Source organism: Acinonyx jubatus, chromosome B4, assembly GCF_027475565.1.
Source record: "Acinonyx jubatus isolate Ajub_Pintada_27869175 chromosome B4, VMU_Ajub_asm_v1.0, whole genome shotgun sequence".
Classification (NCBI taxonomy): Eukaryota; Metazoa; Chordata; class Mammalia; order Carnivora; family Felidae; genus Acinonyx; species Acinonyx jubatus.
This window is the reverse complement of record NC_069387.1, coordinates 19,909,037-19,921,808: the sequence shown is the minus strand read 5'-3', so window position 1 is coordinate 19,921,808 and position 12,772 is coordinate 19,909,037. Positions and strand designations below refer to the sequence as shown.

The 12,772-nt window shown below is 45.8% G+C and overlaps 1 protein-coding gene across 1 annotated transcript in view; it reads left to right on the top strand.

Moving 5' to 3' along the window:
* The window catches only part of DNAJC1 (DnaJ heat shock protein family (Hsp40) member C1), a 217,498-nt gene extending 206,084 nt beyond the window's left edge, over positions 1 to 11,414 (top strand). The window contains exons 10-12 of the mRNA XM_027073603.2: positions 6,959 to 7,007; positions 8,268 to 8,728; positions 11,189 to 11,414. Coding sequence (XP_026929404.2) covers positions 6,959 to 7,007; positions 8,268 to 8,728; positions 11,189 to 11,257 — 579 coding nt within the window. The 3' untranslated portion in view covers positions 11,258 to 11,414. The remainder of the gene's footprint in view (positions 1 to 6,958; positions 7,008 to 8,267; positions 8,729 to 11,188) is intronic.
* The last annotated feature ends 1,358 nt before the right edge of the window (positions 11,415 to 12,772 follow it).

Below are 12,772 nucleotides of genomic sequence, written 5' to 3'. Positions count from 1 at the left end.
AACGGGGGGGCGGGGGGGGGAGTGGGAACATCAACAAATATGACAAAATTAAACAGCAGACAAAGTGAGTCAAAGAAGAAATTACAAGGGGAATCCAAATTCTTAAACATGAATGAAAATGAAGACCTAATGCACCAAAACTTAGGGAATGCAGCTAATGCAGTGCGTAGAGGGAAGTTTATAGCTTTCAATGCCTTTATTAAGAAAGAAGAAAGATCCCAAATCTACCTTAAGAAATCTACCTTTCTACCTTAAGGCACTGGAAAAATAACAAACTACACTTAAAACAAGGAGAGGAAAGGAAATAACCAGTAGAGCAGAAATTAGAGACTAGAGAATCAATAGAGAAAAATCAGTGAATTCAAAGTTGATGCTTTGAAAATAGTAATAAAATTGACATTTAGCTAGATTGACCAACAGGGGAAGAAAGGACTCAAACTGCTAGAATCAATCAGAAATGAGAAAAAGGACATTACTACCAACTTTATAGAAATAAAAAGGGCTTTGTAAAGGAATACTATACCAGGAACAAGTATATGCCAAGAAATTATATACCTATTTTTTAATGCTTTTTTACTTTTTATTTTGAAAGAGAGCGAGCATGAGCAGGAGAGGGGCAGAGAGAGAGAGAATCTCAAGCAGGACCCGCACTGTCAGCTCAGAGCCCAATGTGGGGCTGGAACTCACAAACTGTGAGATCATGACCTGAGCAGAAATCAAGAGTCAGATGCTTAACCGACTGAGCTACCCAGGTGCCCCAGATATCTATTTTTCTAATAGATATTGACGAAATGGACAAATTCCTAGAAAGACAAACTATTAAAACTGAATCAAGAAGTAGACAATTGAAATTATAAGAAGTGTAGAAAGTGAACAAGTACTTAAAATACCTACCTACAAAGAAAAGCCCAGATCCAGATGGCTTCACCACTGAATTCTACCAATTTAAAGAATACTAGTACTTTACAAAATCTTCTAAAAATAGAAGAGAGTGGGGGCACCTGAATGGCTCAGTTGGTTGAGCCTCTGACTTCAGCTCAGGTCATGATTTTGAGCCCTGTGTTGAGCTCTGTGCTGACAGCTCAGAGCCTGGAGCCTGCTTCAGATTCTGTGTCTCCCTCTCTCCGTGCCCCTCCCCTACTAGTGCGCGTGTGCTCTCGCTCTCTCTCACTCTCTCTCTCTCTCAAAAATAGACATTAAAAAAAAAAAATAGAAGAGAGTGAATACTTCCCAACTCATTTTATGAAGCCACTATTAGCCTCATACCAAACCAGAAAATTACAAGAAAACTGTAGACCAATTTTTTATGAGTACGAATGCAAAAATCCTAGACAAAATACAGCAAACTAAATCCAGCAACTTATAAAAATAATCTGATACCCTGATCAAGTAGGGTTTAACTCAGGAAATGCAAAGGTGATTCAACAGCTGAAAATCAACTATTAAAGACATGGTATCAATAGAATAAAAAAGCAAATAGCACAAATCATCTCAATAGAAGCATATGACAAAAGCCAGCACCCTTGCATGATAAAAACACTCACCAAATTAGGAATAAAAGAGAATACCTCGACCTGAGAGTGTCTACTAAAACCCACAGTTAACATCAGCTTACTGGTGTAAGAGGGGATGTTTTCCTGATGAGAAAGAAGACAAGGATGACCGCTCTCACCACTTTTTTCAACATTGAACTACAGGTCTAGTCAAGGAAGTCAGGCAGAAAAAAAAATAAGATTGAAAAGGAAGTAAAGTGTCCCTGTCTGCCGATGACATGATTTTATATATACAAAATCCTAAGGAATTCACTAAAAAAAAACTATTGGAACTAATGACTTCAGTAAAGATTGGAGGATACATATCAATATGCAAAAATCAGTTTTATTTTTATAAACCTGCGGTGAACAACCTGAAAATTAAATTAATAAAATAATTTCATTCATAAATAGCATCACAAAGAATAAAATACTTAGGTATTAATTTAACAAAAGAAGTACAAACTCTGAAAATGACAAAACACTGTTGAAAGAAACTGAGGTTCAAAAGAAGTGGAAAAATATCCCCTGTCCATGGATCAGAAGTCTTAATTGTCAAGATAGCAATATTACCGTAAATATAAGAGCTAAAACTATAATTAAAAACTATAAAATTATAAAACTATAATTGAACCTCATCAGAATTAAAAACTCCATGCTTCACAGGACACCATTAAGAAAGTACAAAGATAACCCACAGAATGGGAGAAAATATTTGCAAATCATTTATCTGATAAAGGGCTTTTATCCAAAATATATAAAGAGCTCTTTACAACTAAATAATAAGCGAAATCACCCAAATTTTTAAAAAAGTGGAGAAAGGATCTGAATAGACATTTCTCCAAAGAAGTTATAAAAACGGCCAATGAAAAAATGCTCAATATCATTAGTCATTAGGGAAATGCAAATCAAAAGCACAAGATACTACTTCACACCCACTAAGATGGCTAGAATCAAAAAGTTGGATAATAAAAAATGTTTGCCAAGATGTAGAAAAATCAGAAGCGTCATACTCTGCTGATGTAAATATAAAATGGTACAGCCATATTGGAAAACAGTATGGCAGCTCCTCAAAAAGTTAAACATAGAATTACCATATGTCTCCACAGTTCGACTCCTAGGTATATACCCAAGATAAATGAAAACAGTTTGCCCAAGCAAAAACATATCCACAAATGTTTACAGCAGCATTATTCATAATAGCCAGAAAGACTAAAACAACACAAATGTTTATCAAATGATGAATGGATAAACAAAATGTGGTATATTCATACAGTGGAATATTATTCAGCAAAAAGGAATGAAGTACTCATATATACTACAACGTGGATGAACCTGGAAAACATTACCCTAAGGGAAAGAAGCCAGCCACAAAAAAATCTATACATGATAGGATTCCATCCATATGAAAGTCCAGAACAGGAACATCTATGGAGACAGAAAAAGTAGATTTATGGTTGTTTATTGCTTGCTGAGTGACAGGGTAGGAGGGGGAGAACAGAGGACGATACCTACAGGGTACTGCACTTCTTTCTGATGTGATAAAAATGTTCTGACGTTGGCCATGATGATGGTTATACATACCAATATACTAAAACCACTGAATTGTCACTTCAAGTGGGTGAATTGTGTGGTATGTGAATGACATTTCAGTTAAGCTATTTAAAAAAAAAAAAAAGGAGATCTTTGTGTACTATTCTGTAATAATCTCCAAAATGTTTTGTTAAATAAGAAAACAAGTCCAAGAAAAAAAAGAATTATCTCACATCTTAGATGTGGCGGTAGTTACTTGAACCTCTCTGAGTGTGTTTAGGGTGCCTCAGTAGTTCAGTCAAGCGTCTGACTCTTGATTTCAGCTCAGGTCATGATCTCGCAGGTTTGTGAGATCTAGCCCCACAATGGGCTCTGCGCTGAGGATGTGAAGCCTGCTTGGGACTCTCTCTCCCTCTCTCTCTGCCCCTCCCCTGCTCGAACTCATTCTCTCTCTCTCTCTCTCTCTCTCTAAGTTTAATAAATAAATAAAATTCATAGAACTATGTGACAAAAGAGAAAAAGATAATTAAATCTTTAAAAAACACAATAGAAATTGAGAGAGAAGAAGGATTAATTGTCACCAGAGTTGGTCACCCTGGTAGTGAACACCAGGAAGTCTTCAAGAAGAAAGTTATACCTGAGAGTACCCTGAAGGATGGTTTGGCTCTAGAGAGATAGATATTTAAGGGGAGGGTTGATGAAGAAAGGAAAATCGTTTCAGGCAATGTTAAGGATGGCAAAAAGTACAGGGTAGGGAAATTTCTGTCTGGGGGAGCATTAATTATTCAGTTCTGCTCAAAGGAAAGCTACCACAGGAAAGAGAACAGACCACAAATCGTGGATCTCTTTGCATGTCAGGTTAAGAATTAAACATTACATAATCAGTGATGCGCCATGCAAGGAATCTGATCAGAACTCTGCTTTAATTTTAATTAAATTTATTTAATTTATTTATTTATTATTATTTATTATTATAAATTTATTTAATTTAAATAATTTTAATCTATAAAAATTATTGGTAAGTAGGTGTCCAGTTAGAAGGCTGTTACATTCATCCAGCCACGGGAGAATGAAGAACTAAGAGAGGAGGTGTGATCTGTGAGCAGGGAACAGACGGGGTTGACATTGTGGAGCGTGTAGCAGCTGGCGGGGGCGGGAGGCAAAGGTCCACAACTGGACTCGGGTCGTGAGCCTGGGTGACTGGGATGACAGTTCTATCAAGAAAAGGAAGCAAAAGCAGACAAGTCGGTTAGTTTGGTTTGAGGAACTAGGAGATCGCTAAATAAGAGATTCAGTGGCAGTTAAAGAGGGCAGTCACGTAGCAGAGCGGAAGGAGAGCATCGCCCATGTCCTCATCTATACAACAAGAGATTGGGATTCCAAAGGCAGCATGTTACAGGGACTGAGAGACAAGATTTCAGAACCCAACTTGTCTGTGTTCAGCTACCCAGTAGTAGCCTTTTAATCTTGCGTATGTCCTCTATGCCCTGTGAGCCTCGGATTCTGTACAATGGGGGTAATATTACATACCTACCTACTGTGGCTGCTGTGAGGAATATTTGTACAGACACAGATCTTAGAACAACGCTTGGTACAAAGAAAGCTTATTGCTATGTAGACGAAGGCCTTTCGATCTGATGACCCATTGTCGCTATGTGGTCAATTCTGTTATACTGCCACTCCCAGAAGAGGTCAGGGCTAGACATACAGGTTAATCATTCCTTTCCAAAAGTGTTACTGACCCAGTGGCATGAGATACCAACGGAGAAAATGGAAAGAACATATGAATGGCAAGGATGGAATGTTGAGGAGCATTATATGGGGTGGGGGGTGGGATGGGCAGTGAAGGAACATTCAGAGAAAGAGAAAGCCAAAAGGAGCAGAAAAGACAGCTTAGGGGAAGATCACTTTCTGGAGTGGAGGCCACTTGAGCTCAGCGTGAAGAATCATGGGACACAGCTGACGGACAGGGAGAAGGTGAAGATGAAAGCAAAGGAAATTAGAGGCGCCCTGGTGGCTCAGTCAGTAACCGTCCAACTTCAGCCCAGGTCATGGTCTCCCAGTTCATGAGTTCGAGCCCCGCGTCGGGCTCTGTGCTGACAGCTCGGAGCCTGGAGCCTGCTTCCGATTCTGTGTGTGTCTCTCTCTGCCCTTCCCTCCGCGCACACTCTGTCTCTCCCTCTCTCTCAAAAGTAAATAAACATTAAAAAAAGAAAAAGAAAAAAGAAAGAATGCAAAGGAAATTAATAGATGGAGCATAGTTCTGGGAAAATTCAAGAGGAAGGAAGATAATTTCTTTGATTTGGGATAAAAGATAGGAAGGATATAAAGTGATGTAATCAGAATTTTGAGTTGAGAAAGTTGGAAGGCAAGGAGGCTCATGTTGGAGAACTTCCTTTTTTCTCACATTAAATAAGAAACAAGGTCATCTGGAAAGAGAGGAAGGTAGGGAATAAAATTGAAGAGTGTTTCTAAGTGGCTTTAAATATTTTCTGTAATTCTGTCCTTTGTATGAATGAAAAACAAATGACCCATGTCAATTATAATAGGTAGTATTTACTGAGACTTGAATATCTGCTCGGTATCCTGCTAAGAGCTTATTTCAAATTTAAAACCTAATAGGCAAATGGTATTACTAGCATTATCCACATACTACAGAGGGTAATTCTTGACACAGAGAAAGGATTGGAAATTGCTTAAGATCACCCAGCTAAGAAGAGGTGGGACCAAGATGAGTCTACCTGAGTTCTTAGCAATCAGGCTTTCTGAGGTTTTATTTTCAAATCTCATTAAAGCAACGAAACATTGATTCAAGAATATGCATGCATTAATGGGATAGAATACAAAGCGTAGAAAAATAGTTCACGTATACAGTGGCACTAATTTTAATAAAGTTAACATTTCTTTTTAATTTTTTTAATGTTCATTTATTATTTTGAGAGACAGAGCATGAGCAGGGGAGGGGCAGAGAGAGAGGGAGACACAGAATCCGAAGCAGGTTCCAGGCTCTGAGCTGTCAGCACAGAGCCCAACACGGGGCTCAAACTCAAACCGCTAGATCATGACCTGAGCCAACGTCAGATGCTTAATCAACTGAACCACCCAGGCGCCCCTAAAGTTAACATTTCGAATAAGTGGGGAAAGGATGGCTTGATTGAAAATTCATTGGGCAATCAACCATTTTTAATTTTTTTAATTAATTTTGATCCTGTATTTTAAGAAATCAGAACAGTGTTGTCAGTGGCGGAGTAGAGATTAACTTAAGGGCAGAAGAGAACTTTCTGGGATAACAGGAACGTTCTATAATTTGATTAGAATTAGAATGGTTATATAGGTCCTTTTTTGGGGGGTCAAAACCCATTGAATTGTACATTTAAAATATGTATATTGAATTGTATGTAAATTTTATATCAATTTAAAAAGAAATCCATATGTGGATCTCCAAGACATTGCTAAATGAAAAGCAAGGTATAGAACGAGACAAATAATGTGATACCATTTATACAGAGAACAAACAAGTAACAGCGACTGAACGAAACTCTTTCTGTGGCCCCTCACTCATGTACGTACGTCTCGTGGGCCTTGTGTTAGCAAGTATTTTCTTCTTCCTACTCTTCTAGCGTTAGCCTACTATGCTCCTGTGGTTTCTTGAATGCAAAGAAAAGACAGACTTTTATGTTAAAACATTAGTTGAATTTCTCCACCGTTTATGATACTCAAACAAAAGTTTCCTTGTTGCTTAACTAAATGAGCGGATGGATGAACGAGGGTCCTTCTAGGCCGAAGATTCAGTAAACCCGGTTCGTTCACATGGACCTTGCGTGAAATAGGTCACTTGACCTACAAGAGATATGTGGAAAGTAAGATTTCGTTGCCTTTATATTTTGGAACAGGTGACAACCAAAGCCAAGCAACTGAAGGATTCAGTTACCTGCTCCCCAGGTGAGTCAGTGCCCCCTTCACCCCACTGAGCTAAAGTGACTTCTCCCACACAAATCCCTTTTTGTAAGGGTGGGTGCTAAGATGGACCTGAAAAGTTTAAAAACCCTAAAAACCTAGTTCTTGGCTAGTACTGGGGGAGGGGCACGCAGGGGGGAACCCTCTGGACGCCACACAAACGCGCGGTGCACGGCTCCCCCACACGGTCCACCTGCCAGCCCCACGCACACGGAGCCGTCTTTCAGAATAGACCAGCTTTCCCAAGAACCCACATTTCTCAAAATATGTTTCCTCCAAGACTAACTGGAATTTTGCTAGAGTCTCCATACTGTTTGCCTGGAACCAGGAAGAGAATACTTCCTAAAACCTTCTAACTTAATTTAAATACACGTCCCAAAGACAGCAATGCAGGTGAGCAAACCCGGAGATCTCAAAAAGCCGTCCCCAGCAGGGATTCAATGTGGGGCTCTGCCGGCTTCAGGAAAGAAGGCATTTCCAGATTCCTGTTCTGCGAACACAATTCTTTGTTGGCACAGAGGCTAAAATGGGCAGTGAGAGGCCATGTGAAAAGGCCTTCCTGCAAGACACTCTGTGTATTCTGGAAAAGGCAGTGTGGTGTAGACTGTGGCACAGATAGGGATCTTACTAGAGCATTGGCGGGGGGGTGGGTAAAAAGTGACCAGAACAGGAGACGTATGGTTGAACATTCAGGGGCATCCCTGAGATGGCGCCTGGGAGCCAGTCCGTTTGCTCTTTACTGGCCAACGTGGTGGCACAGTGGCACTGGAAGCAGCTTGGAGCAGACAGCACGTCCCACAGCGTCAGTGGCTCACCTACAATGGTGTGAGCACAGCTCGAGTTTAGACAGATCCATTTTAGCTCCGCTAATGGAATGAGTCGTCCCAGTTCTGGATCGTAAAGAACATCCTTCCTTATCTAAAAAGTGTCAAAGAGCCACTTTGCATTCTTTGGCCACAACCTGATTCTGTACGTGGCCCTCAGTCCCTCAGAGCGTCGGAAAGGACAAAGAATCAGACAGAACTGGGTTCAAATCCCACCTCTGCTGCTCTCTGAGACTGATTTTTGCCATCTGTAGAATTAGGATAATGACACCTATCTTTCTAGAACAGCGTGAAAATTAAGCAGAATCGTAGGTGCACAGCGCCTACCACACTGCTGTGTTGGTGACAGCCGCTGTTACTCTTGTCATCTGCACTGACCTTGCCATTCCATCTGTGTGATAAAGTGTGTCCTTCCTCACAGGAATGGTCAGACTCTCCGAACTCAAGTCAACAGCCCAGAATCTCCGGCCCACCAGGGCCGCCACGGCCTTGCCAGATGACATCATCACCCAGCGAGAAGATGCACGGCAGGCCGGGGAGGAAGACAAGGAGGACGAGCAGGAGGAGGAAGATGACGACGAGCAGGAGGCAGTGCTTCCGGAAAGCCGGCCACGGAGGCGGAGGCCGGCCAGGCCGCCTGAGGCGGCAACGAGGGTGGAGCCTGAGGAGAAGTTCAGAGGAAAGAGGCAGAAGGACTTCGATATTTCAGAACAAAACGAATCCAGTGACGAGGAGAGCCAGAAGAAAGAGAGAACTCGTGCTGCCGAGGAGCCATGGACTCAGAGTCAACAGAAGCTTCTGGAATTAGCATTACAGCAGTACCCAAAGGGATCTTCGGACCGCTGGGACAAAATAGCCAAATGTGTCCCGTCTAAGAGTAAGGTGGGTGAGGCGGGGGAAGAACGAGACCTGCGCGGCCAGCTCCACCTAATTCCCCACCTTACGCACACCCCTCTAGCGACAGCTGTCTGCGTGACCGTCTGGTGCACTTCTAAGAGCATGGTCAGTCTGTGCACCGGATTGATTAGTGTGTATGAATGAGGTCAAGATTCTTAGGAGACCATACAGACCGGTTGGTTTTCCTCAGAAAATTCCATGCATAGAGGATAAATTTCACCCACAACAAGCCCGCCAACCTTCTGGAGCATTCGCCCCAGTCTGGCAGTTTGAGGAGCACAGGGGTGGCTGGGCCGCACCCTCATCGCTGGGGCAGCGGGAGCAGCCCTGGCGGCCGGCAGGCCCTCCCTCGGGCGGAGGCTCCCTTGAACCAGAGTCGGGGGAGGTCTCCCTCCAGCTCTGCGAGGAGCCGTATTTACCCCAGGGCGAGCGCGTGGCGGCCCGTGTCATGCTGGTCATCGGGTCCACAGTGCACATCACTCTGGACTCAGCAGCTGCACCGGACTGGCGACGCCCTGGCGGCAGGGGTGGGGGCCCGGGCAGGGATGACATTTAGGATTCAACCCACCCTGCAGCCTTGACTGTTTGTACTTTAAGTCTTTTCCCCATTTTCGGCTCTCGGTATCTGCTTACAAACCCCCACAGGTAGTTCCCAGCTAGGCGGGCAGACGGGGTGCCCCACAGAGAGCCAGCGCTCACCCCAGCCTTTGCCTTCCATCTGCCAGTTCGTGCTGCGGGGCTCACGGTGTGAGCTTTCCCACTCGGGCCTTTCTCGAAACACACACCATCTCCTGAGTTTCTTCCCTCCTCGCTATACTCTCAGTCTGAGGCACCAAGGAACGCAGAGAAATCAGAAGAACGAGTCTCTTCTGCCTCCTGTGCCTGTCACTCAGTAGCCTCTGGGCACACTGATGTTCATTTACATTCTTATTTTTTTTTAATTGAAATTCTATGTTGGAAAATCTAGCTTGTGGCCATAAATGTCCCCGTGTGTACAGGTCTAGTTATCTATCACCTACTTTAAAATGATGAAGTTGAGAATTCCCGGGGAGAAAAATAAACCATTAGCAGTTGATCTATTTGAGAAACACAGATTCTCCCAGCCTCTCCAACTGGTTTGCCAGAAGTAATTATTTTCCCTGAATTTCCCTAGCATCTGTCAGGACACAGGCATCTACATGTGCGATGAATTGACATTGGCTTAAAATGAAGGAGCTGGAACCGTGGATTCCTAAGGATAGAACATTCAGAAGCTCACTGCCTCAGGGTTTGGAAACCCTCCCGTTTGGAACAGACACGAGCAGCCCTTTTATTGTCCCACAAGTGTTCCCCTTAAGCCTTGACATTGGAACCAGTTCCCGGAGAGGTGGCCTGCTGACGCGTCTGCTAGGGAGCGAGTCCCTATACGTGGCCTGCAAGCCGCTGGCGCTGCTGGGCCTGAAGGAGGGGACTTTGCCTGAGGCCTGCGGCTCAGCGCTCTGGGTCGCCGTGGTCCCCGGTGAAGTCCCCGCATCATGCCCGGGGCCTCACCAGTGGGCAGCACAGTTATTCAGAAAAGGCTGGTATTTTGAGGACTGACCCCATGCGCGTGGTCGTTGGGGATCCAGAGAGGCACTTCTAGAAGCATCCCTCTTACAACTCCTGAGCTAGAACCCTAGGAAGAGCGTGAGCACCCACTCTGTGTCCCCGGCTGATCGAAGCATCTGCCAGGGAGCAGCGATCATGTTGCCCTAGACCTTAAGTTAGCGAAGGCTTCCAACGGCACGGAGGGGAGTATCTCTTGGCCAGAAACGGGAACGGACTCTGGAAAGTACCCCTTGATGGACAGGAGAGCGTGAGGCCCCCTGGCACCGCCCGCCTCTGCTCTAGGCCCAACTCCTGGCCCCCAGTGGCCACAGCTACAGGCAGGATCTGGGCAGCGCACTCCCTGCCATGGTCCTGGGGGCTGGGCCGACGCGGCCACCACAGGAGGGTCCCCACGGCCCCTTAAGGAGAGGCAAACCCAGATGGAATAACAGGGCGGCCGGCCGGCCTCAAGTTCTCCGCTTGCTCTGACGGGACGCGCGATGACAGTGAAATGTGAAAGCTGCTCGCTATCGTTAGCGAGTTGAGAGGCATCATCGTGATGCCCGTGGTGTGCCTCACATGCAGCAGCACGGGCCCCTCACGCCAGCGGCCCACGCTGCACCTCACAGGACTGCCGCTGGCCCGGGGGCACCCGGCAGCACGTGGGCCCCAGCCGGCGGGGGGGGGGGGAGGGCCCTGGCGTGTGCGCGTGGGCCTCGGCGTGCGGGCCACGGGACTCGTCCAGCCGGTTGCAGGCCGGCCGTGGGCAGAGCAGACGCTCACGAGGCCGCCTCCCCGCACAGGCCGCGGCTGAAGCCCACGACGCTCACGCTGATCTGTGGAAATAACCGTTTCACCTCTCTTTTTCTCTTCCTGCAGGAAGACTGTATCGCTAGATACAAGTTGCTGGTTGAACTGGTCCAAAAGAAAAAACAAGCTAAAAGCTGAATATTCTGGAAGATGATGTTCACCTTCATTTTCCAAAACGATTATTTTAAAAGTCTTATGCAGAAATTTGCATTTTGTACCTCAACCTTTCTATATGTCATGTGCCTTAGTAAAAAAAAAAAAAAAAAAAAAAAATTAAAAAAGTTTTTAAAATGTTGTGCTATATTGTTTAAACAAAGACTATGTTACAGGAGAAAAAGTATTCGGGTATTTTACAGATAATTTTCCCTCTCATCATCGCAAAGTTATTTCCCTGTGAACAAACTGAAAAGTGCTAACAATTGGCAAGTACAGGATTTTGAAGGAACAAATGAGCAAACGTGTAAGAATTAAAACTTCATGTGCTTTGGGGCACCTGGGTGGCTCAAGTCACGATCCCAGGGTTGTGGGATCAAGCCCCACATCGGGCTCTGCGCTGAGTGTGCAGCCTGCTTACAGCTCACACTCCCCCCCCCCCCCCCCCCCCCCCCCCCGCCCACCCGGAAAAAACCTAATGTGCTTCTGTGAGTCAAAAGCACATGGGTTAACGAGCTCATTGGTAGCGGGAGGCAGGTGCTTGGAGAGAAAAGCGGGCTCACTTCTGAGCTAGCCGGCTGGCTGAGAAGAGTGTGAGGTTATCTCAGATGCATCTAGAAGAAAACTCCGTGTCGATGAACAAGGATACAAGGTGACAAAGGCAGCCTACTCCAGTTCGGGCTGCTTGGGAGGAACGCGTTCCCCACTGCAAGACCTTCCAGAGGACACGTGGGACACGCGGGAGAGGTGGTGGGGACCCGTGAGGTTGGTCCTGGCTTTCGACAGCCGAAGTCACTGTTCTGTGCCGGTTTCTGCTGCCCTGTCACCATCCGCCGAACGCTGCCTTCCAAAGCTCCTGTCATTGGGTCAGGGCTTGCACACGGTTTGCTAAGTGCGAACCGTCTAAACTCGGAAAGCATTACGATCACGAGGACACATGTAAGGGAGGGACTTGAGAAAACATCTACGAAGAGATCACTTCTCTCTAAGGACTGAAATAAGATTCATTTCCTGCAGCAAAGTCTGGTGGCAGCGGCCCCACTGGTCCCATAACCGTTCACCCCCCGCGCAGGTCGTACCACCAGGGAAACTGAAATGCAAAAAAGGGGCAGGTTACCAACTAACTGGCTCCGTGGTCATTTGGTTTTCACAAACTAAGCCCCGTCCAGCCCCGTCCCGGTCAGGAGGGAGGGCAGGCCGGCCAGCAGGTCACTGCTCTGTCCTGGGCCGGGGGACGGGCAGGCGTGGAGAGGGGTGGGGGGGCCGGTGCTGTCACCGTGTCATCCCGGCCGTGCTGGCCACCCTTCCCGACAGCGAACGGGAGCTCCGCAGGCCACCGGGATGGCCCCGCCACCAACGGCTGCTCCCCCGGGGCTCGTTCCCGAAGCCGTGGGGCCGTCGCTGCATTTGTCGCGGGCCACAGCTCACCTCCCCGTTCACCCGGGAGTCTGCGCGAGTAAAACGTGCACGGAGGGAAACAAAGGAGAGAACGAGTCCGTC